The 27,480-nt window shown below is 42.4% G+C and overlaps 1 protein-coding gene across 1 annotated transcript; it reads left to right on the top strand.

The window, feature by feature from the left end:
* On the top strand, positions 1–25,342 carry tmem59l (transmembrane protein 59-like). Its single transcript, XM_085774050.1, has 8 exons — positions 1–315; positions 1,700–1,805; positions 2,516–2,610; positions 2,768–2,920; positions 17,957–18,062; positions 18,183–18,297; positions 19,355–19,472; positions 23,518–25,342. The coding sequence occupies exons 1-8, from the start codon at positions 151–153 to the stop codon at positions 23,674–23,676; spliced, it is 1,017 nt and encodes a 338-aa protein (XP_085630176.1). The 5' UTR covers positions 1–150; the 3' UTR covers positions 23,677–25,342.
* The last annotated feature ends 2,138 nt before the right edge of the window (positions 25,343–27,480 follow it).

Here is a 27,480-nt window from a genome sequence, read left to right as displayed (position 1 = left end):
CCTGACGCCACGCTCAGGAGCAGACCAGCGGAGCAGACGGGAGCCAGGCTGAGGAGGCAGCAGCAGCAGCAGCAGCAGCAGCAGCACCACCACCACCAGCAGCACCGCCACAAAGGGACTCTCCGCTCCTCCTCTCTCTCAGGGTTTGAGATGCTCCGGCTCGGCGGCAGGATGTGTGGCTTCTCGGCCCTGCTCTCGGTGCTTCTCGCTGGACTCGCGGCGTCGTCCTCGGATCTCTTTGATAGCCAGCTGGGCGACATTAATTACTGCAAAAAGCAATGCCAGCTCACCATCAAAAACAAAAGCCCCGCTAAAGTAAGTGATTCCTGTCTGTGCTCTATAGCGTAGGCTGTCTCTGCAGAAAGCGCATTATCAGCAGTGAGCTGACAGCTACGTGCCGCTGTCCGGCATTTCAGCTGCCTACAACCAAAACAGACGTAATGTAATACAGCTAGCACATATAGGTCGCTACTTTTAAATATGTAAAACGATAAATGAAACAAAATAAACCTTTGACGGTTTGTGCTTAACGGCAGGCACCACGCTTGATCCGATTTTTTTTCTTCGCTGCATCCTCCTGGATGCTTAGCATCAGCATTAGGCCGAAAAATGGTTGCAGCTCATTTTCTTCTGCACCTTAAAGACTCGTTGAAGAAGTGAACTGAATCCAAGCTCATTTCGACTGCACTCGCATTAAACTGCGCCAGTAACTTCCCCCACGCTTTACCCGCATTTACCATGCACCAGGCCAGGCGGCGTAATGCAGACTATGGAGCATCAGTGAGACTGTTGTGAACCGTGAAAACAACGATCCTTTATTAGGCTACTGTTTGCACAGCATCCTCCTGCTCAGACAAGGCCACGCTGGACCCGAGCAGATGATGTCTTTGAATATCGGTGACACTCTGACTATTAACACGTCGGCTAATAGATGTACAGTGTCGGATGTTTTCCTCCTCCCCTTCACCACCTTCCTCCTCCTCCTCCTCCTCCTCCTCCTCCTCTGCTGCCTTCAGGTGTGGTTCAGACATCCCGCAGGGCAGATGGAGCAGAGCTGCAAAGGGGGTCACAAGCACCAGGCTGGTTAAAGGACTGATTGAAAACAAACAGCCTGCATATATCGAGTGTCGGGGGTTTTTCTATACTGGCAGCCAAAGTGCAGAGATGTCAAATAGGCTAAGCGCAGTGGCCTCCAAATTATAAGGTAGCCTACAGCGGTCTGATGGTTTGGCGTAAACAGCCCTCTGTGCTGCTGTCTGTGAACAAACAGAAAAACCCAGTAAAGATGATGACAGGCAGGAGGGCTGTTGGTCATAAACCGTTGTCAGTCGCGGTCAGGGAATGTCTTTGTCTCTCTTGTTCTCAGGGAGGTCATCAGAGGGCGCTGTTTCTTTGCATTGCAGTGACAGTGAAGGCATCACGACGAGGAAGTAAAATGATGTGCATCCATCCACCTCGTTCTCCTGTTGTGTGCACAAGTGGCTCCTCATCACCGGTTTCCCTTCAACACTGACTGAAAGCTTCTCATCAACTGTTTATGACAGGCTGTAATACAAGCACCTGCACCATGTCATTATGATGTGCCAGAGCCCATCTTTGTCATATTTACCTAGAAGGTTATCTGGAGTTTATCCCAGCATGCAGGAGGCGTCTCTAATTTTGGTCCTCAACCTCCCTCTTCTGTCTGTCTGGCTGCTAGGACTCCATAATGAACGCCTGTCACCGTGGATGTCGCCTCTACTCCATCTGCCAGTTTGTCAATGGCAACGCCGGCTTCAACACCAGCAGGGAGGAGTGTCAGGGAGGTGAGTCAGTCTGTCAGTCTGTGTGTTGGACTGTTAATGGCCTTAATCCTTAATAAACTGTGTCAAAAAGAATTACAGAATCAAATCCTCATTAAAAAAAACATGCTGCAACTTCTTATTCTTGCTACACTAGGATGGTGTCTTAAAAAAACCTAGATCATTTGAGTCCTTCTGTCGACAAAACATGTTTAAAGTCGGGCAGAATATGATCGCTTTAGGTGAAATCAAAAAGATATTTAGATTTCACATTTTCAAAGCAAAAACAAATTATATCCACAGGTATTTCAATCTGTTCAACATCAGAATCTTGGTCACAGCAGCTTTGCTAAAACTCTCTCTCTTTGCTGAAAACCAGCAGACTCAGTGGATATTATCTGTGTCTTTGCTGCTGTTTTCAACTGGTTGAACTGCTGTATTGGAAATCAGCGCTGTGAGTCACCACCCAGACAGCAGATACCCCCGTTGCCCCCAGTTTCAATAATGGCAGCATGGTGTGAATCGTCTCAGCAGAGGCCAGCAGATAGGCTACATATCCTTAGCATCTCTCTTCCCAGATAAAGCTGCTGTACCTGTTTGTTTCTTCTTTTCTGACATTGGCACTCCATGCCCACTCTCCTCTCCTCTTTCCCCTCCTCCATCTGTACTCTCATCTCCCTCTTCTTCTTCTCCTCTCCATCCTTACCATTATGTGTCTTCTTTCATCTCCTCAGCCTGCCAGGAGGCATATATTAAGCTTCTGGAGCAGGAGGCCTGCTGCACCGGCTGTGCCAGCCAACCCTCTGAACCTGAGATCAAGAGGAGGAAGGTGAGGAAGGCAGCTCTGTAGTCAGTGGCAGCACACACACAAATGCAGCTTAAAGCGCTGACTGGGCTTGACATATACACACATACTGAAGGAGATACACATGCAGGCAGTGTTTTCCTTTGTAACAGAGCGTCCTCCTCTCTCTTCTCCTCTGCAGCTGAGGGCCATGACTCTCCGCCCGAAGCCCCCCTCTGTGATGGAGGCCGTGTCCAGCTGGTGCAACGAAATCGTCAGCTCTGCTCAGAGCTTCATCTCCTCCACCTGGACTTTCTACCTGCAGGCTGATGATGGCAAGGTTGTGGTTTTCCAGGTAAGTCCGGACTAAATGTGTGTCATAGACAGGCAGGCATTACATTTTGTGCGGTATTTTTTTTGTCTATTCAGGTCTATTCTAGGTTTAATGTTTGGAGATATATGGTTAAACCAAAGGCTAGTCTGTAAGATCTTTTATTATCTACATTTTTATAGATTTTTCAAAAATAAGAACAAGAGTACTGGCTCAATCTTCTGATTCTGGCGTAGGCATGCAGAAGTGAAGATAATGAAATAACATATAGGAGTAAATTGAAGTTAGATTTTAAAAAAAGGCCACAATTGAACAGAAGGAGTTGTGCTGATTGACTTTGTATAGGTCCACAAAGGTCTGTAGATGTGGTCTCCGCCAATGCATTTATCCTGTCTGTCAGATTAGGAGATGCCACAATATTTCCAGTGTGTTAAGAGCAACAGAGTTTCATTTGTAATATTAACTAATACTCAAAAGCCATGTAGTGGAAGCAGCACTGGTTCCTGCAGCTAAACTAAAAAAAACATAAAAACAAAAAAAAACAGTAGCACATATCAGCAATGTCAACTTATAGATATTTACAGAATTTCAAAGTCAGTTCACTTCCTGTTTTTAAAAAAAAAATTTTTTGTTATATCTTCAGTTAATCCTTCACATTTAATTGCAATTTGTGAATGTGTAACTCCCATACAATCCTCGCACTATGCTGCTGAGCTGCAGGACCTCACCTCGCCCTTAAGAATATCTGCACTGACAACAAAGTCGGATTCTGCTGAGTGTATAAGTGCTTGTCTGCAGAAGCACACAGAAAAGCGCTCACTGAATCTCCTATATTAACTGGATACTGTGTGAAAATCCCTCTGAGTCATCATGATGGCACCAAATGATGAATAGCATTATGAATATGAATATCTACAAACAGTTTTCACATGTTTTAAATCTGAGGTTAAAAGACAGTGGACATTTATAGATTATTGGTCCCGCTAACCTCTGCTGCGTGTAGAGAGTGTAAAATCTATCCTGTGCTGTGTACTGCTGCAGAGCCTGGTTTGCTGCCAAAACATCTCACAGCCCATTTCAGTGTCTGTGCATCTGTGACGGTTGAGTGAGCAAGGGCACGCAGCAGGATGGGGAGAAAGGTGGTAGAATTCAGAGCGCTGCAACTTTTTTTTTTTTTTTAGCACTTTAATTGTTTATAAATATCCTTTTAAATTATGTCATTCCCCTCAGCATCATGCATATTTGATAACCGAGACTCGCCTCAGGACAAAAGCACACTGCAAGATTAAACAGAGAGTGGACTGTGCTGAAGAGTAAAGTTCTGGCTGTGACAAAGAAGTATTCAGACATTATTTCCAAGATTGGAAGAAAAAAAAAAAAACTGAATGAACTTGACAGACTCATGCCTGATTACCCTCACCAAGGGGAAGTCTTGTTTGTTAGTTAGCAGTATGTGTCAAGAATTATTAAAAGCTTTGATGAATTATGGTGGAAGGGCCAAGAAGCTGCTTCCAGAGTGCTTCCAGTTGAACGTACAAACATAATGCTGAAGTCAATACAGTAACCTCCTATATGTTAAAGCTATAATTAGATTCGGTGTCTGTAACCACCACTCTAACCACCCAACCATATCCTCCAAATTTCAAAAGCTGGTCAGAAACCTGCATCCCTGTCATGGTTTCCCCTTGTGGATGATGTGACTTTGAATGCAATTTTAGCTACATAATTAAAGGGCTCAATAGGAAATGATAGTATTTATGCTTCCTAACCCATACAGAAGGGAATCAGACATATGCTGAAATTCACTATTAGGTATCGGACAGCTATTTGCAGGCTGGGCTCTGAGGCTTTATCTCATATAAAGAGATGCAGCAGCTGCAAAATGTGGAATTACCAATATTTCTTTTGGACTTGGTGATGGATGTTTGCTCTTTATGGCAGTGACATGCAGGCTGAAGCAGCGAAGGGAAGCCAGGCCCCATGGGGCTGTGAGGAGACTATCAGGCCTGTGTTTAGTGGGCAGCTGGCAAACCTCCACCAACATGACAGATTGACTGTTGAATGTTGAAACAACAGAAAAAGTCCAGCGAAGATGAGGGACAGCAGAGGGGAGAAAACAAACCAGTGATCCCTGCAATACAAATTATGTAGATGTCTAGCGTACTGATAGTCTAGTGTATAGTGTGCTTGTGTATGCATTTGTGTGACTTCAAGCAGTGAGAATAACTATTTGTGTGAAGCCTTAAGCTCATAAAAACCAGGATCAGGAAGCTAAAGATGGCTTAAGTCAGTTTTAGATCACAACGAGGGTTTTCCCCTTTGAAGGGGAAAATAAAGAAAATATGTTTTGTATATATTTGAAGAACTACTGGTGAAACACATTTCTTTACCTCAAGTCATAGTCATCCTACTACCTGCTTGTGCTCTTGACACATCGAACAGTGATGGTGCAACATTGTGAGGGTGTTTGGGACAAAAGCATCTGGACTAGATTTCCTTTTCCAGTTGGATTGTGGTGGATTGCTGGCCCGCAGAACAATCTGAACTTGGTGTGAGGTTGAATTAAAAGTGAGAAGTCCCTGCCCTGTTCCTTCTTGACAACTGCATTAGTCATTCTGCCCGAATGAATTTTAGAGGGGAAAAAAGCCTCTGAACCAAGCAGAGAGAACTGGTGACATGACAGTGTTTGAAGAAAACGTGACTTCGACTTCACTAGTTGTTAATAGTAAGATAAACACATCTCCAGATTTATTTTAAGCTTTTTATTATTATTATTTTGAAATTCTTAACCCCTTATTATTTCCATATGCATTCCCTTAGTTTCCTCTGACATTAATTAATAGAAATATTAAAAAGTGAATCTAAAACAGTGACAACACAAAAACAAAACAAATAAAAAATCTCTACCTAATTTATTCTCAAACGCGAAAGGGCAGAGCTGCAAATACAGATTTTAGGCATTTTTAACTCAATTCGTCCAATGTAAACTCCAGTTTATTTGTCACACAGACCATAATGTGTAGGTTTGTGTCCATTTTTGTGTGTTTTCCCTATGACTTGTAATGTAACATTAACCCCATTAACCTTAATGTAGAGCTGCATAGGATTAGCTTTGTTACCATTTTCCTCCCTCAGTCTCAGGCTTGAACATGATTCAAGTAAATAATAATAATAATACATTTTATTTGTAAAGCACTTTTCATAAAGTAATCTCAAAGTGCTACAGAAACCAAAAACAAAAATAAACAAAAGACTAAGAGAAAAATCAGACACGATTAAAATCAGCAGTAGAAAGAACAGCAAAAGGAGGAGATGAAAGTGCAGAAAGAGAATAAAAACATCTAGGAACGACCTAGGAAAGCCTGTCCGAATAGAAAAGTTTTAAGCCCTTTTTTAAAGGCATCGACAGACTGGGGTTGTCGTAGGTGTTCAGGGAGGGAGTTCCAGATGTGGGGGGCAGTGGAGCAGAAGGCTCGGTCTCCCATGGTGCGGAGTCGTGTGCGGGGCTGATGGAGGAGGTTGGTACTTTGGGACCGGAGGTTACGGGTGGATGAGTGAGGGGTAAGGAGGTCTTTGAGGTATTGCGGGGCGTTGCTGTAGATGCAAAGGTGGGTGATGAGGGCGATTTTGTATTGGATTCTTGAGGTTATGGGAAGCCAGTGTAGGTTCTGAAGAATGGGGGTGATGTGGTCGTATTTGCGGGTTTTCATCAGAGTTCGGGCAGCACAGTTCTGAATGAATTGAAGTTTCTGAAGGTGTTTGTTGGGTATACCGATGAGCAGGCTGTTACAGTAATCAAGCCTGGAGGAGATCAGGGCGTGGACGAGTTTTTCTGCATCAGAGAAGGTGAGGAATGGGCCGAGTTTAGAAATGTTCTTGATATGGAAAAAGCAGGTTTTGTACAGATGTTTGATGTGGTTTACAAAGGTAAGTTGTGGGTCCAGCTTCACACCGAGGTTGGTAACTGAGGTAGAGAGGGGGATGTCTTGACCAGAGAAGGAGATGGTGGTTATGGGTGATGACTGGACCTGATGAGGGGTGCCAATTTGTATGGCTTCGGTTTTGGAACTGTTCAGCTGGAGGAAGTTGTGACTCATCCACGCCCTGATCTCCTCCAGGCAGTTGGAGAGGGCTAGAGTAGGTGATGATGAGTGGACCGGGGTTGAGCGTAGGTTGGGGTCAGTTCGGAGGTACAACTGAGTGTCATTGGCGTAGCAGTGAAAAGAGATGCCGTGCCGGCTGATGACACGACCCAGTGGCAAACCAAGCATGCAGTGTTTGTAGTAGTTAAAGATCCACTGTTCTTTCCAATAACAACGCAAGGCTGTGTCCAGTCTTAAAGGGATACTCCGGCATAAGTTTAAGCCATGGTCCAACGCACCGTAACACCGAGTTAGACCCCCCCCCCCTCGAGAGATGAAGTCTGCTAACCGCTAGTTTCTCCAGTTGTAGCAACATTAGCAATGGCCACACCGTAACAAACAGCGCAGTATACGGGTCCACTAGCCACCGATCAAATGCTCAGAACAGCATCAAACGTCATCGACAGTACAAACAGGGTCCCAGCACATAATACGAGGCATTAAACATCTGTTAGCTTAGCCTGGTTTCTATTGAAACGAGACGAAAACAACTCACCCACTCTCCTCCAGTTATACGCTATGCAGCAACTTTCCGTGTCCAGCATAGAGTCCAGGCACGTCCAAGGCCGACTGGCAGCACAAACATCTGGTTTCAGCGGCCACCGACATGCATTGACCACCAGACTGACCACTTGCCTCCCCCATATCTTATCTGTGATGTCTGCTTGTACATGTAGTCATCTGGCATGGAGGCGATTACCGAGTGAAGCAGAGTTCCGCAGCTCAAGGATGAATGTGTGTGTATTACTCCATATAATGCAGGCAAAGTTCCTATGTATCTTGCCTATCAGTTTCTAAAAGTTATTATCGATTGTTCACAGGGAAATGAATGGAGAGAATCACGTAAACAAGCACGAGATTAGACGCGACGTCACACGTGCAACCGGCGCCGTTCGTTGCCGGAAGAGACTGTCTGTAATTTAGTGAAGGAGACATCACGGACACGGCTGAGTATATGCAGTTTGAGAACAACAACGACTGGTTTCATTTCGATGGGCGCCACTATCCGTTTGAGACCGAGTTTGCTGAAGACAAGCTGAAGGAAATGGAGGGGTAAAGTCGAAGAGGGGCAGCTGCGGTGGCGGCTATGTGCTTGAAACGGAGGCTAAAAGTGACAGAGGGAGAGAGCTGGTGGAGGATATGCGCTGGACCTGGGGGAATGAAGTGGTCAGTGTGGTGGTCAATGCCTGTCGGTGGCCACTGAAACCAGATGTCTGTGCTGCCAGTCGGCCTCGGTGTGTGTTGTCAGTGCCTGGACTCTATGCTGGACATGGAAAGTTGCTGCATAGTGTATAACTGGAGGAGAGTGGGTGAGTTGTAATAGAAACCAGGCTAAGCTAACAGATGTTTGATGCCTCGTATTATGCGCTGGGACCCTGTTTGTACTGTTGATGACGTTTGGTGCTGTTCTGAGCATTATTTGTGGCTGTAAGTGGCTTTTTGATCGGTGGCTAGTGGATCCGTATACTGTGCTGTTTGTTATGGTGCGGTCATTGCTAAAGTTGCTGCAACTGGAGAAGCTAGCGGTTAGCAGACTACATCTCAAGAGGGGGGGTCTAACTCGGTGTTACGGTGCGTTGGACCATGGGTTAAACTTGCCGGAATATCCCTTTAAAGTTAACTACATCAGAGATGTGAGATTCTGTCTATGTAACCACCACTCCTTTGCTCTGTCGCCTCAGAGGTCTCTCTCTCTCTCTCTCTCTCTCTCTCTCTCTCTCTGTATGTGTGTAAGCCAAGCACCTTTTGCACTCTTTCTCATAATGCATGACAGATGCAGATCAGGCTCTGCTTGTTCCGATGGTTGGATCTCTTTAGTCTACAGCCAATGAGAATCATCCCCCTCACATCTACCCTCGCCTCTCCCCACACTCTACACTGGTGCTGCATCTGGTTTCAATGCACTTTGTCAGAAAACATGGCTCACGAGGGGTAATAAACCCAGTTGTGAAATAACTTTTTCAACAAAAAAGGTTTGGAGGATTGAGAAGAGTTTCGGGATATAAAACTAACCAGCCGTGTCTCAGCAGCGCCATCAAGCATATAATATGTTTGAGTGTTTTGTTACTCTTACTGAAGTCACTGAGTAGAAAACAGATCAATCATTTTCTAAATGAAGTAACGGCAATGAATGAAACTGAATGTTGCTGATTCCACATTATAATCTGAGGCAGCAGAAGTTTTATTGATCCAGTTAACTGTCATAATCAATGATTACAAGGAGCTTGACACCGCTGCAGTGGTATATACTGTACTGCTCTAAATAGGTGCGTGCGTGTGTGTTGTTGCTGGGACCAGCAATAGTATTGTTACAGCTGACTACAGCTGCTGCTGTATCGGAGGGAGGGTCAGCAGTGAGGAACCAAAATCCCCCCTTAATGAGTTCTCCAGGGGAACCAGAAACACAGCGCACACCATGCTTTTATTCTCTGTGTGTAGCTGTCGCTGCCCTGGTACAGGGGATATTAACAAAATTATTTGTGTGGGAAAGATTAAGAGAAAGACAACGTTGACCAAGCTGTTAAAAACAAGCATACAACAAGACAAGACGTAACATACTCCAACATCAACAACAAGGATGATAAATGACGATGAATGCAATGAACACAATGAATGCAATTAAATGTAAAAGATAACACTACATGCTTAAAGCAGATATCAGTGGAATGTTTTTGTTAATATAAGTCCTAAATAGTCCTATTTTCCGTCAGCAATCACTTACATGAAGTATTTCAGCCTAAACACGAGTCTCTCCGTCACTCTGCTCTGCTGTAACCCGAGGAGAAAATTTTCCTTGTGGGATACAAGTGTTATCCAATGAGGGGAGAGAACGGCATGAAGGGCTGTGTGTGCAGCCAAGGGATGCGCGTGAATGTGGTGACGTAGCACGAGGACCAATTGATGCCTGACAAGGGTGGGGGCTGCTAACTCATGGTGCGTTCAAGGAAACTCGTACTTTGTGTTTTTCCTTCCTGTGAAGTCATACCAGTTCGATCTGGTACGAGTTCACGGGTCGGAAGTTACGAGTGGCCGTTATAGGGAACTTTCACAGACAACAGGACGGTAAAAACACGAGCTACGGGTTACCTGGAACGCTACCAAGTCGTAGTTGTGACTTGAAGCTGTAACTTACGGTTTCAAAAGCCTGCCTTGAACACAGCATTAGCCGAAACGGCCGTGCCGCTGTTATCTGCTTTAAGGGCTTACTATACTGTGTCCGCCCTGACCAGAAATTAAATTAGAGATGGCGGTAGGGATAAAGGAGTGCTTATACCTCTGTTTGGGTCATAATTTATGTCATCGCATCCTGTCTAGATATCAACCTTAAAGGGATAGTTCACCATTTTGGCACATTCGCCAATTGCCATAATCCCTATGGAGTAGGTTCATTACCCTTAATTATCGTTGCATGTTGTTTTGAGATCCACGGGGCAGAGACGTGAGCTGCTCAGTGAACACAATGGAGGTGAACGGTACAGATCCCCTGTCCCTCATCAAACTCATCAAATACACAATCCAACAACTCCAAAACGCTCTCAGAAGTTGTGACCTGCACATTCGCCACACTATGAAATAATCATTTATAATTATTATGCAACATTACGACACATGAAGCAAATACTTTGAACTACTTGCGCTTATGAAATCACTCCGCCCAGCAGCCATGTCTGAAATGTATTCAAATTCAGAATGTATGTATCGAAAACAACTCTGTCTTGTCATCTTACATTATAGGCGGGTGCATATATGAAAAAAAAAACACCTAACCCCCAAAAAATTCTAACAAAAGGTTTCTCAGCTGTGTTTTATAGTATTAGATGTCCTTAATAACATACTAAAAGTTTACCAAAATTTGACCACTAGAAAGGTGTAATTTTTCAAGATGGCGTCCAAGATGGGTAGGAAGCCCGGAGAGACACCCCAGGTGAATAGGGTAAAATTTTTAACTAACAGATATCACCATGAAACTTCCCAAGTTTATCACTTAGATTAAGACAAATATTTTTTGTATTAAAAGTTTTGTCAAATTTTATGTTTAAATATGTAAATGAGGCAACATCTAATTAAATATGCACTCATTTGCATACATTTCCAGAACCAAAAAGTTAACAATGGATATAGCCACTTTCAAAATTCTTGTTTTATTTTGTTGACATACTAGAGTCAGAAGTTTTTACAGAGGGGATTTTGGATATCTCTTTTTATCACTCATTCAAATATTGCCATGTTTTTAGGACTAAAACATTGTATAAATCAGGCAAAGAATTACATATCAACAAACCCCTCTGTAAAAACCTTTGTTGTATGTAAGTGCTGCTAAAGTGGTGATTTAACTCATTTTGAGAAAACGGCCTTTAAAGACTTGGACTGTAAAATTACATTGATTGTTAATGTAAATCGTACTTTTATGATTGAGCCAATTAGCTCAGCGAGTTAAGAGCTGGTTCTTGGTATCAGTGGCCGCGTTTCCCAGATTCGATCTTTCTTAAGGACTTAAGAAGGCTCTTAAGAAGGGTTCGGCTAAGAAGGAGCGCTAAGATACGGGTGTTTCCCAGATGCGTTCTTAACTGCCTTCTTAAGATCACGCCAAAGAAGCTTCTTAAGAAGCTCTTAACGGGAGCTGTCCACCACCACAGTACTGAAACTGAATCAATCGATGCCAGGCAAATCGATTATTATATCACACGCCACCTATTACGCACATAAATCACACACAGTGACAAGCGCAGCTGCACCGACGGGCGATGAATAAACCGAAAACGGGATTTCCACTTGTCAAACATGGTGTTAACACAGGTGTTGGCGGGCCTGATTAGAAACTTCTCCGCTGTTGTTGCCGCGTTGGTCACGGGCAGCGACGGACTGGCCGTAGGTGACACGGCACAGCCGCGTAAAGATGCGTAAAGATGCGGCCAGACGGCTGCGTGACCATGTGATTGATGTGTATGAAAATAAAAATAAAAATGTGTGCAGGGGCTGGCTGGTTTACAGCCAGACAACTCTGGAAAGGATGAAAACACAAGGTAGCAAATAGCTCACCTCATAGAGTATCCCCACTGCAAGTTGAAGCATTGCTGTGGTCTGGGTTCAAATCCACCCAATAGAAAATGATTTTGGTGGTCAACACGTTTTTCTTTTCTCATCATCACTGAATGATCAATGCTATACATATGTATATAGGCTACATATATATTTAGGCAGTGGAGTGTTAATGCGTGACAGTCTTTTTAGTGCTAGTATAAAATGGCACGGGAGGATCGGTGTCACGGCTGCCACACTCCGTGACACTGACCCTTGCTTGCGATGCCCCCACCACACCAAGAAGCTGCCCACTGCATAAAAACACGATGCAACAGCGACACTAGGGGTTGATTTAAGAACGGCTGTGTTTTTGATGTTCATGCAGATATGGGACGTGGATGTGTGCGTAAAAATTATGATAAATGATAGTCATGATGATTCATTTTATTTGTGTGCCTGATGTGCAGAGCACACGTTATTCCTCATATTTAGGTTATTTATTGTTCTTATTAGTGTGACTGCTGAAGCAGTCACACTATTGTTCTTCTGTTTGGCCATTTTCTTCCGCCTTTTTACGGTCTTCTTCTAGTCCTTCATACTTTGTGCTATTTCAACAATTCATATATCAAAATGTGCAGCTTTTTTTGAACTTTATCGGCATTACTTTTCTCTTTTTAACTATTTATACTTTTTAAAATATTTAACTTTTTCACAAAAAATCTCACATTCATCAAAGTCTCAACCTCTCTTCTTCACAACTCCACTGTAGTGTAGGGGTTAGGGTAACTGCTTGCCAACCCTAAGGTCACTGGTTCGAATCCAAGGGAAGAACTCTTGTTATGTTATGTTGAATTCTGCTCTCCTCCCCCGCCTTCAATTGGTTACAGGTGTTTGTTATCTCCTTGATTACTCGTACCAGTTTGCAGCACATCATCACATTACAATGAATGACAACAGTCTTGAAAGCAGTGTGCTCTCTGTAGCCGAGTGGCAGAGTAAAGGTTTAGTGATCATATGGTCATGGGTTCGATTCCTGCCTCAGTCTTTTCACTTCATTGCTTGACTTTTGATTCCAATTATTCAGCTGTCATTGGACAGTCTTTGATTCCTCATAGTATAAAGCTCATTGTAACTCAGGTTCTCTGTGGCCATATGGTTAGTGCTCAGCCTGAAATTCATTCAAGCTTGACTCTCAAGCTTTCTTGATGTTGACAGTGTGCAGATCATTAACAGACAACAGTCTCTGCAACTGTGTGTGCACCGTGGCCTAGAGGCAGAGTGGAAGTCTAATGACCATGAGGATGTGGGTTCGATTCTGACCTTGGTCAAACATTTGTATGGTGATCACAGCTTGCACTATTTGCTAATTCTGCAACAGCGTTCAGTTGCTATCAGCAGTCACACCATTTCCATTCTTGGAAATGCTTTTTCTAGTTTTATTTTTTATTTCGGCACATATTTAATATGTTTTAAACATACGATGTGCACTGTTTAAATCTTGCTTAGTGTGATATTGATTTGCCTTGAAAAAGTGCTAAAAAGTCGCTAAGAAGACTCGAAAGAGTGGGTCAGCTCGATCTTACATTTCCTTCTTAGTGAAAGATCTTCTTAAGCTAAGAGCGACTCTGGGAAACACGTTCTTCTTTCACTGCGCTCTTAAGAGCGCTCCAAAGAAGATCTTAGCGCTAAGAGCTTCTTAACAAATCTGGGAAACGCGGATTGTGAGTTTGAGACCCAGCAAGGGTGATGATGATGATGATGACTGATCAAAATGTCAGATGTCCTCAACATGAAACAAAAGACAGTTGTACTGATGGTGGCATCACAGCAAGCCTCTAAATTTAAAAATCCAAATAGCTTGGACTGGACCATGTGCGAAGGCTCCTAACATCTTAGACTCATAGTAGATGTTTGACAAATACATATCAGAATTTTACCTCAAAAACTGATTTTTCTTTTTACTGTGGTTTCAAATCTGCCTGCACGACAGTGAATGGCTTACTCAATTTGTGAAGCCACTGTTTAATTGCCACTTGTCAATTAGCTCAGTGTGATAGACAATGGTCTTTGGTTCCACGGGTTGTGGGTTCAATCCTCAACTGGTGCAAATTGAACATTATAAGGTCAACTGTCTTGTCTTCCTATTCTCCTGTTTGTTGCTCAGAATTTGCCTAAATTTGCCAAAATTAGCCCGGACCCGATCCATTGCTGCGCAGCAGCTATAATTAGGGTCTGGGCAGCGCAGCTGCCAGGACACTATTGTATTCCTAGGAATTCTTCTTCTTCCAAGGAAGTCATACTTCCCATGGGCGAAAACTCACCAAACTTCACAGAAACATCCGACCCCATGCCAGATTCACTCAACTCCAAGGACATGTGCCCCCCCCTCCTAGGGGGGGGCACAATAAGCGTTTAAATTTAAAAACTTTAAAAATTCCTACCAAACCAACGGTAGATGCTACAGTTTTGAAACTTCACCATAATGTAGCCTCAATACTGCTGAAACTTTTGTCCACTTAAACTCATTACAAATTATGAAGTCCATCACTCTGTTTTTTTCAATAACTGTAAAACGTTTAAAATGTATCTCCTCCCACAATTTTTGTTCAATTGACACCAAACTTGCTACAGAGCATCTCCAGACTGTCCTCCACAAAACTTGTTTCTCGGATTTTTGATTAAGCAAAAATTGAGCCTACAGTGCATGAAAACGTTTGACTGTAAACAGTACTGTAAACATATACCATCAAATTCTTGCTAAATACATTTTCAAACTTCCTGAAAAAAAATGACAATATTCTGGAGTCATGTTTGATGAAGTTTAGCAAATATCAGAATTTTAATTCAAAAACTGAATTTTTGAGAACATTTTGAATTCTGCTCTCATGGGAACAACTGCAGTCAATGTGAGAGTGGAATTTTTAAACATCAGATTTTCTCTTATGAAGCAAAACACTTATCATTAAAAAAAAATCACCAACATTTCCATGCTGTCAAGATGCAATTTATGTATTATCAGATTTTTGTTTAGATGACTGAATTTCTGACATTTTGACCATTTCATCACAACAGCTGCCCGCACACTGACTTACCTGAGTGGATAAATGAAGCTACACAGCAGGTCTCACTACCAGCCAATTAGCTCAGCGAGTTAGGAGCTGGTTCTTGGTGTCAGAGATTGTGAGTTCGAGACCCAGCAAGGGTGATGATGATGATGACAAATCAAAATGTCAGATGTCCTCAAGCTGTTTTGCTGTCTAGATGCAATTTATGTATTAACAGATTTTTGTTTAGATAACAGAATTTCTGACTTTTTGACCATTTTTGAAATCTGCGTTCACAACAGCTGCCCGGACACTGACTCCCTGAGTCTATTTGAGAAGACACACACCATGTCTCACTTCGAAATCTGCCTTGACAACAGCTGCCCGGGCATTGACCCCCTGAGTCGATAAATGAAGCTACACAGCAGGTCTCACTACCAGCCAATTAGCTCAGTGAGTTAAGAGCTGGTTCTTGGTGTCAGAGATTGTGAGTTCGAGACCCAGCAAGGGTGATGATGATGATGACACATCAAAATGTCAGATGTCCTCAAGCTGTCTTGCTGTCTAGATGCAATTTATGTATTAACAGATTTTTGTTTCGATAACAGAATTTCTGACATTTTGACCATTTTTGAAATCTGCCTCTACAACTGCTGCCCGGACACTGAGTCTATTTGAGAAGACACACACCATGTCTCACTTCCGGATAATTAGCTCAGTGAGTTAAGAGCTGGTTTGTGGTGCGAGGGGATGTCGGTTCTGTCTAGATGCAATTTATGTATTATCAGATTTTTGTTTAGATAACAGAATTTCTGACATTTTGACCATCTTCGAAATCTGCCTTGACAACAGCTGCCCGGGCATTGACTCCCTGAGTCGATAAATGAAGCTACACAGCAGGTCTCACTACCAGCCAATTAGTTCAGCGAGTTAGGAGCTGGTTCTTGGTGTCAGAGGTTGTGAGTTCGAGACCCATCAAGGGTGATGATGATGACAGATCAAAATGTCAGATGTCCTCAACACGAAACACAAGACAATTGTCCTAATGGTGGCATCACAGCAAGCCTCTAAATTTAAAAATCCAAATAGCTTGGACTGGACCATGTGCGAAGGCTCCTAACAGCTTAGAGTCACAGCAGATGTTTAACAAATACATATCATTATTTTACCTCAAAAACTGATTTTTCTTTTTACTGTGGTTTCAAATCTGCCTGTGAAATCAGTGAATGGCTTACTCAATTTGTGAAGCCACTGTTGAACTGCCACTTGTCAATTAGCTCAGTGCGATAGACAATGGTCTTTGTTTCCCGAGGTTGTGGGTTCAATCCTCAACTGATGCAAATTGGACACCAAAGGTCAACTGTCTTGTCTTCCTTTTCTCCTGTTTGTTGCTAAGAATTGCCTAAATATGCCCAAAAGTAGCCCGGACCCGACCCATTGCTGCGCAGCAGCTATAATTCTTATTGGAATGGATAGTTGACATGTGGTAGAAAGAAAAAAAAAAAGACATTAATTCTATGATGGAAATTGTGCACTGTAGTGGTATTTGTATTTTCTTGTAACATTTTGCACACAGATCCACCATTACACTGCAGTAAAGCTATAGAACGATAGATTAGAGAGACAAGACACAGACAATAGAAGAGGGCGGCAGTGGCTCAGTATTTCATAGTGTGGCGAATGTGCAGGTCACAACTTCTCCACAAGAGCGTTTTGGAGTTGTTGGATTGTGTATTACTATTAGTACCCGGAACTAAATGGCTCCTGTGGCCCGCCGTTGTCTGTGTTTCCATTGAGGCCAAAAGTCCCAGGGAAATTATGCAAATCACACCGGCCTGGTCTTCAGGTCTGGAGAGAAACCGTCTCGGTCTCGCTGACCTGTAGCGCACCAGGACCGTGGAGGGCAGCGAGACTGAGACGCCTGGTCTGCCTCGGCCGTCTTATGACGGCTCTTCCTCCGCCGTCACCCAGCGACCGGTGGGAATCACATCACCGTTTTTCAGTCACGTAATGGAGATAATAACCTATTTCTCCCACAATGTTGTGAATATGGTATCCTATCGGATTCCATTTTTTATTTATATCTGGTGGAAAACAATAGAACCAAATAGAGGGCTTGCAGCTGGAATTGAATATACTGCCCATGGTCTTATAATAGATCCATGATACTACTGGGTAAAATGCGGAAATGAGTGCTCATCCAATCGGAGATGTTCAGTACGCAGACCACGCCCACATAGCTCCTGAACCTTTCGAATGTACCTACCCCCACGATCAGAGCTGTTTTCAGGGGAACTTTTCTACCCCAGAACTACATTTTGGTTCCTGGTTCCTGGTTCCTGCGGTGGAAACATGCATAGTTCAAGGAACTGAATCCTGTGGTGGAAACGCGTCTTAGCTTAGTTTAGCTTAAAGACTTGAAACTGGGAAACAGTTAGCCAGATAACGCACAAACAATCAAAACCACAGCTTGTTGTCCTATAGTTTTGGTTTGTTACTTTTCCCTTTGTTACGGTAAGCGAGGGTAATCATCTCGGCTCTAGCTCCACTGTAAAGCACAGACATGAGAATGGCTTCTATCCAACTCCCTGACTAAATCACAGCAAGGAAACAAATAAACATACTTAAAACTTTTCCTGTAAGGTTTAAATCTGGCTGCCTCTCCTCATATTTCTCATTTTTGATTAATCTCCCGCGGTGTTTCTCTCTTTTCCTTTTAGCTTCCCAGCCAAGTAGGAACTCCTCTGTGGTGCGACCTCACAGCGTTAAACAGACTCTTTACTGACAGCTCTGCTGGTGAATTACTGTGGTAAAATGACTGCCATGCTGTTGTGTTTTTCTTTCCTCCTCAGAGCCAGCCAGAGATGGAGTACTCTCTGCCTGAGCTGCAGGCTCCTCGATCCAATGTGGCAGACAAACCCTGGCCTCAGGTTCACTCTCACACCCAGAGACCTCATGGTGAGAGCAAAACACACCCTACACACACACACACATCTATCAGGCTGTCTATAAGCACAAAATGTGTGTTGTCAGACTGATTTGTGTCTAACTTCTCTTTTGCAACATGTTGTGTTGCAGGTGTGAGAGGACATGGAGAGAAGGGATCATCCAAAGCAGGAGGCAAAGGGAAACACCCTGTCCAGCACGCAGATGACCCCACAGCTGAGCACGACTTCCTCGGCTGCATGTCCAGGTGAGCTGAAGCTAAAGTTACTCTGTTGAGAATTCAAGAGCGAAAGCAAACAACGAGTTTCAAAATCTGGTTTCTTCCTTTTGTGGAAATTTAATTTCAATGTGAAAATGAACATGTAGAAACTTGAAACTTGAGATACTTGAAATAGTTCATCCATCACACCAGACATTGTGTCTCCTTCTATTCCTGTCACAATATCATAGTGTTACTTAACACTGCATACTTTTCAAACCAATCCACCCTTTCATCTGCCTTACCTTGGGGTAGTGCCGTTACTGACAAGAACAGTAGTATTCATGGTTTTACAGAGAGGAAAATGGAAGATGCAAGTCAATGGAAGTTAATAAAGTTTCACGGCCTTTAAAGGACAATTCCAGGCAAATTCAACTCAGGGGTGTATTTTCCTATCATTTTAGGTCTAAAAGAAGGAATCTGAAGATTTTCAGTCCAAGTCAAGAGTTGATATTCCTGTGTTTATGATACAAACGGTAGCTCCCACTGCACCTGAACACACCGTGCACGGCAACTGGGTCTCGCGCGAGACTCTGGGAGACTTTGAATTAGATCTAGTTTTACAAACATGTTGGCTTGCTTGAAGTAAATAAACTTCTCGGTGCATGTTTGAGTAGCCATCTGACGCTGTCTGTGGAAAAAAATTGCGGCTTTGAGGGATGTAAACAGCCTAAACAGCGGAACTTACATCCACTCCCATTCATTGCTGCCGTGACGATGCGGGGACAGACACAACTACCGCAAAACAGGAGCGATTAAACTGAAAATCTTCAGATTCCTTCTTTTAGACCTAAAATGATAGGAAAATACAGCCCCAAGTTGAATTCGCCTGGAATTGTCCTTTAAGGAAAAATATGGCAAAGTTTAAATGGACCAAATGCAGCTATAATCGCACCACGGAATCACTGTGAAAGTGTATGAATGCGGCTGTGGTGTATTTATTTTGTTGTGCTTGATGCAGAAATGATTCAATTTCTCCGTAATTCTTGCTCATTCCTCCTCGTTCTTATTCCCCTTTTCCTCGTCCCACCCCTCTGTTCTCCAGACGCTCAGGTCTTCCGCGGTGGATTCTAGCGGCTTGTCTCTTCCTGTCCATCATGGTTATGCTGTGGCTCAGCTGTGCCAGCCTCGTCACTGCACCCGAGCAGCACATCAAGACACAGGTACATGCACTCAGATGAGCTCAGGCGCTAATGAATATAAATGTGAGCAATGACTTAATGAGCTCAAGGTTCAATTGCAAATTTGAGGGACCTGCCTAATCCTGTTTATTGACTGTGTGTGTGCTGCTGTGTGAGGAGGAACAGCGGTATTACTAGCAATCCAGCCTGTGCCCATGTTCTCCAGTGTTTTGTGATATTTTCATGTCTTAATTTGTCAGTGCTGCATACTCAGGCCTCTACAGATCTACATAATCCTTTTATTTATGTTTTGCTTGATTTCATTATTCCAAAGCCTGTAGACAAACAAATGCACAGAAAGAAAGCAAGTTTCCACATCTAATCTGAGTTTGGCAGTGGCGACAGAGAAGCTGAGTCATGATAGATGTCTGATTGTTACCAGCATCTCTCATCCACAACCGCCTGTGTGCTGTGTTATGACATTCCCTCCACAGTCATCCAAAGGTGATCTCCGTCTCTAATTTGAGCGTCATGCGTTGTCAAACTATGGTCATGCACCGCAAATCCGTTGTGGTTACCTGTACGTCCAGGCTGTAGTTAAAAAACCAAACAAACAATTTTGTGCACTGGTGCCTGTCACTCTAGTTGGTCACAGTCCCTCGTTCTACTTTTTACCTCATTGAAATCGCCTCAGACTGTCTGTTTCTATCACTCCTCCACCTGCTTATCAAAGACTCTGAGTTTTTTGTGCAAAAGTTGTGTGCAAGACCTTTCAGTTTATGCATACCGCATCTATCTATCTATCTATCTATCTATCTATCTATCTATCTATCTATCTATCTATCTATCTATCTATCTATTAGGGCTGTCAGAACGAACTTCGCTATTCGAATACAATTCGATTGTTAGTCAAAATGAGAACATTCGAAGGTGGAAACTGACGTTCGAACGTTTGCCTTCCGTAACGAGGCAAATTACAGTAACGTAGTGCGTCGTGACGTTCAGAGTAGTACACATTAGGGCTGCCCCCAAATAGTCGACCAAGCACTGGTCGACCAAAAAATCATTAGCCGACCAAAATTTCATTGGTTGATTGGTCACAGAAAAAAAAAAACATTTAGAGCCGTGTCTTGTCAAAATTAAACCAACATCAATGACTGAACTGTATATGAAAGGTTATGGGGCTTTTATTTTGAAGGGCCAGATACAGGAAGTCGTGACGTGACACTTTTTTTTTTTTTTTTTTTTACACGGCACGGCAGTCTCTCTCGTATCACCGCTGTCACCATTAGCGGTGCTGTCTGAGCCCCGGTCCCGTCCCACAGCGCTCACCGGCGGTCAGTCTCAGTGTCACGGAGCGGATCCATGATAGTCCCCGCTGCAGTCAGAGACCCGCACCCATAGACATATGTCTATGCCCGCACCGCTCCACGCCGCGGACCCCCACCCCCACACCCCCACCCCCACACCCCCGTCACACACAATAAAAAATAAATACATTTATTTTTTATTTTTTTTATTAGGGTCCGGGCAGCTAAGCTGCCGGGACACTATTGTATTCCTAGGAATTCTTCTTCTTTCTTTCTTTCTTTCTTTCTTTCTTCTTCCAAGGAAGTCATACTTCCCATGGGCGAAAACTCACCAAACTTCACAGAAACATCCGACCCCATGCCAGATTCACTCAACTCCAAGGACATGTGCCCCCCCCTCCTAGGGGGGGCACAATAAGCGTTTAAATTTTAAAACTTTAAAAATTCCTACCAAACCAACGGTAGATGCTACAGTGTTGAAACTTCACCACAATGTAGCCTCAATACTGCTGAAACTTTTGTCCACTTAAACTTATTACAAATTATGAAGTCCATCACTCTGTTTTTTTCGATAACTGTAAAACTTTTAAAATGTATCTCCTCCCACAATTTTTGCTCAATTGACACCAAACTTGCTACAGAGCATCTCCAGACCGTCCTCCACAAAACTTGTTTCTCGGATTTTTGATTAAGCAAAAATTGAGCCTACAGTGCATGAAAACGTTTGACTGTAAACACTACTGTAAACATATACCATCAAATTCTTGCTAAATACATTTTCAATCTTCCTGAAAAAAAATGACAATATTCTGGAGTCATGGTTGATGAAGTTTGGCAAATATCAGAATTTTAATTAAAAAACTGAATTTTTGAGAATATTTTGAATTCTGCTCTCATGGGAACAACTGCAGCCAATGTGAGTGTGGAATTTATAAACATCATATTTTCTCTTATGAAGCAAAACACTTATCATTAAAAACAAATCACCAACATTTCCATGCTGTCAATATGCAATTTATGTATTATCAGATTTTTGTTTAGATGACTGAATTTCTGACTTTTGACCATTTCATCACAACAGCTGCCCGGGCACTGGCTCACCTGAGTGGATAAATGAAGCTACACAGCAGGTCTCACTACCAGCTAATTAGCTCAGTGAGTTAAGAGCTGGTTCTTGGTGTCAGAGATTGTGAGTTCGAGACCCAGCAAGGGTGATGATGATAATGACAGATCAAATGTCAGATGTCCTCAAGCTATTTTGCTGTCTAAATGCAATTTATGTATTAACAGATTTTTGTTTAGATAACAGAAATCTGCGTTCACAACAGCTGCCCGGACACTGACTCCCTGAGTCTATTTGAGAAGACACACAGCAGGTCTCACTTCCAGATAATTAGCTCACTGAGTTAAGCGCTGGTTCTTGGTGTCAGAGGTTGTGAGTTCGAGACCCAGCCAGGGTGATGATGATGATGATAATGACAGATCAAAATGTCAAATGTCCTCAACATGAAACACAAGACAATTGTCCTAATGGTGGCATCACAGCAAGCTTCAAAGTTTAAAAATCCAAATAGCTTGGACTGGACCATGTGCGAAGGCTCCTAACATCTTAGACTCATAGTAGATGTTTGACAAATACATATCATTATTTTACCTCAAAAACTGATTTTTCTTTTTCTGCCTACACGACAGTGAATGGCTTACACAATTTGTGAAGCCACTATTGATCTGCCACTTGTCAATTAGCTCAGTGCGATAGACAACGGTCTTTGGTTCTAGAGATTGTGGGTTCAATCCTCAACTGGTGCAAATTGAACATTATAAGGTCAACTGTCTTGTCTTCCTATTCTCCTGTTTGTTGCTCAGAACTGCCTAAATTTGCCCAAAAGTAGCCCGGACCCGACCCATCGCTGCGCAGCAGCTATAATTTTTATTGTTTTCCCTCAAGGTGGGGGGTCGATTAGTCGACTAATCGCCATAAGTGACGACTACTGGTCGACCAACAAAATCTTTGGTCGGGGGCAGCCCTAGTACACATGTTGATAAAACAAAATGCAGTTGTTGTTGTGCACAAGGTAAAGCTGCAGCTTCAAATATACAAGCAGAGTTTTTTTAAAAATTGCCCGTTCATTCGGCCGCCACGGTGCGCGTATGTGTCCCCTCACTACACGCACACCTTTTTTTTTTTTTAATCGATAGATCCACGGACCACTTGTGTGCCGAGCACGGATCAGCTGTGATCTGTTGCACCACTACTCTGGGTCCTAACCCCGCAGCCCCCGCCTGTGAAGCCGTGTTTCCACCGAATCAACAATCCTCTTTTTTTTTTCCTTTTTTTTTATACCGCAACATATGGTTCACGTCAAGATAACTTCTGTATTTTTGCTATTCAAACTTCCACAGTCCATAGTCCCCCCCCCCTCTATAATGAGGTAAAAAAAAACAAACAAACAAAAAAACACATTAAAAATTTGAATATTATTCGAATATTTAACATAAGATGGGTTAGAAATTCGAACCTGATTTGGGGGGAAGATTGACAGCCCTACTATCTATCTATCTATCTATCTATCTATCTATCTATCTATCTATCTATCTATCTATCTATCTATCTATCTATCTATCTATCTATCTATCTATCTATCTATCTATCTATCTATCTATCTATCTATCTATCTATATTCGCGGGGGCAAATCTATTAGGAATAAAAAATCTAGAGCAGTCTGGTGAAGTGCTCCAGACATTCCTCACATGATCTGTTCTTGTGTCTTTCCAGCTGAGTATCAATGGAGATAAAGAGTTTCTGGACAATGCCCACAAAGTCAACCCGTACCACCTGAGTCCTGTGATCGCCGTCGCTGTGAAACAATCAGAGGAGAGCCAGGAGGCAGGGCCGCTGCCCGTGAAAGTTGATCTCAACAAAACATGTGTTTAGAAAGGACCAATGAGAGAGCTGCTGTCTTGTTCCCCCACAGGGTAACCATGTCTAAACATCTGTGGCTTGTCAGCAGAATTTTTAAAAAAGAAGTTTTTAAGAGCATGGCACCCTCTTGTATTTTGAAATGATCTTACTGTAACATCTAGCTTGTGTTGATCAGACAGGTTTTTCAGTTAGTTACACCTGTCATTTAATTTCCTTGTACAGTCCCAGTATACGTCCATCCTCAAGTTATCCTTAGTGATCGGCCTGCTTATTGCTTATCGATAAAACAGCACTCCTCTCTCAGAGCCATGCTGGAGACAAGCAGAGAGGATGATTATGGCTGAGAGCTTTCATATCAGTTTTCATTTCTGGTGTGGACAAGAGGAGACAAATGCTAAGATTCATTTTAGATTTAATTTTCCTCGTTCTCACAAGGAGTTTGGCTGAATTAATGGCCGGCTAGGAGCAAAGACAAGAGTGTGAGAGAGAGGATAGGAAGACAAATGACAGGTTAACCCTGCAGAAACTGATACTCTTGCTCAGTTGATGGTCAGTTTACATAATCAGCATTGTGAGCTGTTTGGTAACGTCTTCTGATAATTAAAAATCGTCCTCACACAAAAGAAAAAAACATTGAGCCACTCATTCTCACTGAGGTCAGTCAAACCAAGTCAACAAAATACTGTCTTTTGTTACCTTATTCCTCTGTGTGTGTGTGTGTGTGTGTGTGTGTGTGTGTGTGTGTGTGTGTGTGTGTGTGTGTGTGTGTGCGTGCGTTTGGATGTGTCTCAACACATTCATTCATTTATGAGTAACACTTTCAGAGAAGTGGAACTGGATTCAAACTGGATGCTCTGTCTGAGGATGAGCAAACATGACACCTTAATTTATTTTCCTGTTTATTTATTCCGAATCATCAACATGAGTCATCTGATAAATAGTGTTATTGAAGTGCCATGTACAGTTACTTGATCATAGAAATGTAATTGCTCCTTATGTAAGATATACTGTAACAGACTGGGAAGAGACATTTAGAGAAGGAAGTTGACACCTATTACTGTATTATTATGATTATTATTATTATATTATTATTGCTCTTATATCACTTAAAGAGTTCGTAGCTGTTATATGTGCCATGTGCTTTCTAATAGCTGACTATTTTGTATGTCCTATGAGCACATACTGAAGGATAACCTCTGTAACAATGTGTAATGCAAAGCTTTTAACATAGACCTTTGTTACTGAACAGAGTTGCACAGTCTAAGGAAGATTTTCTGTTTTCCTCCGAGTGCTTTCGATGTCCTGTAACGCTCTCTTTTAATCCAGGCTATGTAGACAATAAACCGTGCATGCAAGTGACGCTTCGATAGCTTATCTTAACCGCCTGCCACGCCAGTATGGCACAGCTCTACTATAGACTTGTGACTTTTTGTGTTCATATTTACTGTAATCATTGAATAGAATGTGTAATGATGAATGACAATATCCTCATGATTTACAGGAAGGACTCTCAATGAAAAAGCCATTCAATCAATATTTGTGCTGGTTCAAACTGAAGGTATATCACATGGAATATGGTATGAATTTCAACCTGTATTGTTTCCTTTTTACTGGTCTGTTTATTCTCAATGAAATGATACTTATGACATAATAAAGTGTTTTCATTGTACATAGATAAGAGATTTGTATGTTCTTTTAGAATAATACTTATAAAATGACTTGATCATCTCATATTTAAATGGAAATACAGCTGAAGAATAAAGAAAACTTTTTTTTCCTGGTTCAATAGCAGATGGGAGTCTGGACCAATCCAGAGGATTGCTTATAAATTTGCCATAGGCCACAAGTATGTGAATCTGAACCTTTTTCCCCACATGTGATCTTCATTTTACCAATCTACAGGCATCGACATGCTGCTGTAACAGTATCTGAAAATCTATGAAGAGAATCTGAAATCTAGCTCCAGGGATTTGCTCCCACTGAGGCAGACATTTGTGAGTAAAGACGTTATAAAGCCAGTTCATCCCACTGGTTTCTGATGGTGTTGAGTTCAGACTGAGCTCCATGCAGGTCAGTGAAGTTCTTCAAAACCAAACTGTCCTTTATTGTCTGTGTTTGTTTGATCACATTTTGCTGATACTTTCAGTCTTATGTATTAAGCTGAAAACAACATTTAGTACTAGTAAATTTAAAAGATCTTTTTTTTTAAATGCCTCCTTGATAAAGTTGCCAAAATGACATTCATGTCATGTAATACATGTTTCGATCCACTAGATGGAAGCAGAGTTTAAGCTGTTCAATGAGAAATTTATTGCAGTGCTGAATGAAAAAAAAACTATAATACTGTATCTACAGTATCTACTGAGTCTTGTTTTGACTTCAGTTGTCATACAATCATTAATGTTTAAGCATCAGAGAGGATCAGAGTTTCAATTGCATTTCTCTTCCCTTACAGTAATACAACTTTAAAGTTTTTTATTGCCAAAGAGACAGCCATGTTGACAGCTGAAACGATTAAAAAAAAAAAAGACAAAAATGACATTTACTTTCCAAAATAAAACACTAAAGTTTATTTCTAAGGGGAATTAAATAATAAATAATAATAATAACATGATAAATAAGAGCTGTAACAGAAAGTGAAGGCAAATGTTGCTGCTGGAAGAATAAATGAAGCACCTACCAGTGTTGACTGCAGGAGACAAAAGCTTTGTAATGAAGTTCTCAAAATGAGTTGTTGATAACTTAAGGGCTGGCTGCGCCCCAAAGGGCTCAATATAGTCTTGCATTTTAACATGCCATTCATATGGTGACAGTAGGAACAAGATACATGTAATTTATGTATGTGAATCTCTGGTGTGTGATTTTTGAATGAAAAGTGTTTGAAGAAAAGAAAAGAAAAGAAACCACATTCAATAAATTCATAATCAAACACCACAACACAAGGGCAACACAACAGAGCTTCCAGTGCATGTGTCCAATTAGCATAACATGCTGCTTGGCTGTGTGAAAGACAGACACACAGAAAGAAATATCAAAACATGCTTCCCTCTTGTCAGATGTGACATGTAATGAAAAGGAAGAAGCTTGTCTACAAGAGGCGGCTACATTACATTACTGTGTGATGTTTTCAAGTGCCTTGTGGAGAAGGGTGCAGCAGCTGCTGGCCACCACTCGTAGGTCTGCAACGGCAGCTCCCATACTCTCCATTAACACTGCAGTGTGTGTCAGCAGGTGATGGAGGATAATACAGGTACAGACTTAACTTTGCTTCCTTGTACCAGGTCAACTCCTCCAGCTGTTGTGTGGGTAAAAGGCACAAATTTGTGTCGTTGTGACTCGTTGACTTCCCATTCACATGAGGTGCGGGCTGGATCAGAGTGCTGACTTATCTGCCATACATTCAGACACTTTAGGCAAGGAGAGAAAAATTGCCCAGTGTAGTGCCACTTCAATAACTTGACCAGGCCGGCCTTCGCTCTGTGTGCAGTGAATGAGTCTGGCAGCAGCTGGGGTCCCATTGATAACAAACTGAGAGAAAGAGGAAAAGGGTCTCATGTGCGTGTGTGTGTCACTGTGATCTGGATAAAAATAGATTCCATATTTGTGTGCAGATGTGGTGGAGGAGAAAAAAATCAAAGTAAAAAAAAAAGGACTAGTAGGAACAGATTGTACTTTTCACACGGACACGTTGATTCATTTAATGCAAATGGGACTTGTTGTCTCACTCTTACTCTGTCTCCAACAATCAGCCGCTCTGTGTTGACGCAAGGAAAGATAAACTGAGATTTTATGGTCCTTGGAGCCTCAGGCTCAGAC

Source organism: Trachurus japonicus, chromosome 4 (assembly GCF_045865225.1).
Source record: "Trachurus japonicus isolate A0001 chromosome 4, Traja_1.0".
Lineage (NCBI taxonomy): Eukaryota > Metazoa > Chordata > Actinopteri > Carangiformes > Carangidae > Trachurus > Trachurus japonicus.
This window is presented reverse-complemented; position numbering and strand designations above follow the sequence as displayed.

Coding starts and splice junctions, on each gene's coding strand:
- tmem59l (XM_085774050.1), top strand. CDS start 151: ATGCTCCGGCTCGGCGGCAGGATGTGTGGCTTCTCGGCCCTGCTCTCG. Junction 2,921..17,956: donor GCAAGGTTGTGGTTTTCCAG/GTAAGTCCGGAC, acceptor TTTCCTCCTCAG/AGCCAGCCAGAGATGGAGTA. Junction 19,473..23,517: donor AGCAGCACATCAAGACACAG/GTACATGCACTC, acceptor GTGTCTTTCCAG/CTGAGTATCAATGGAGATAA.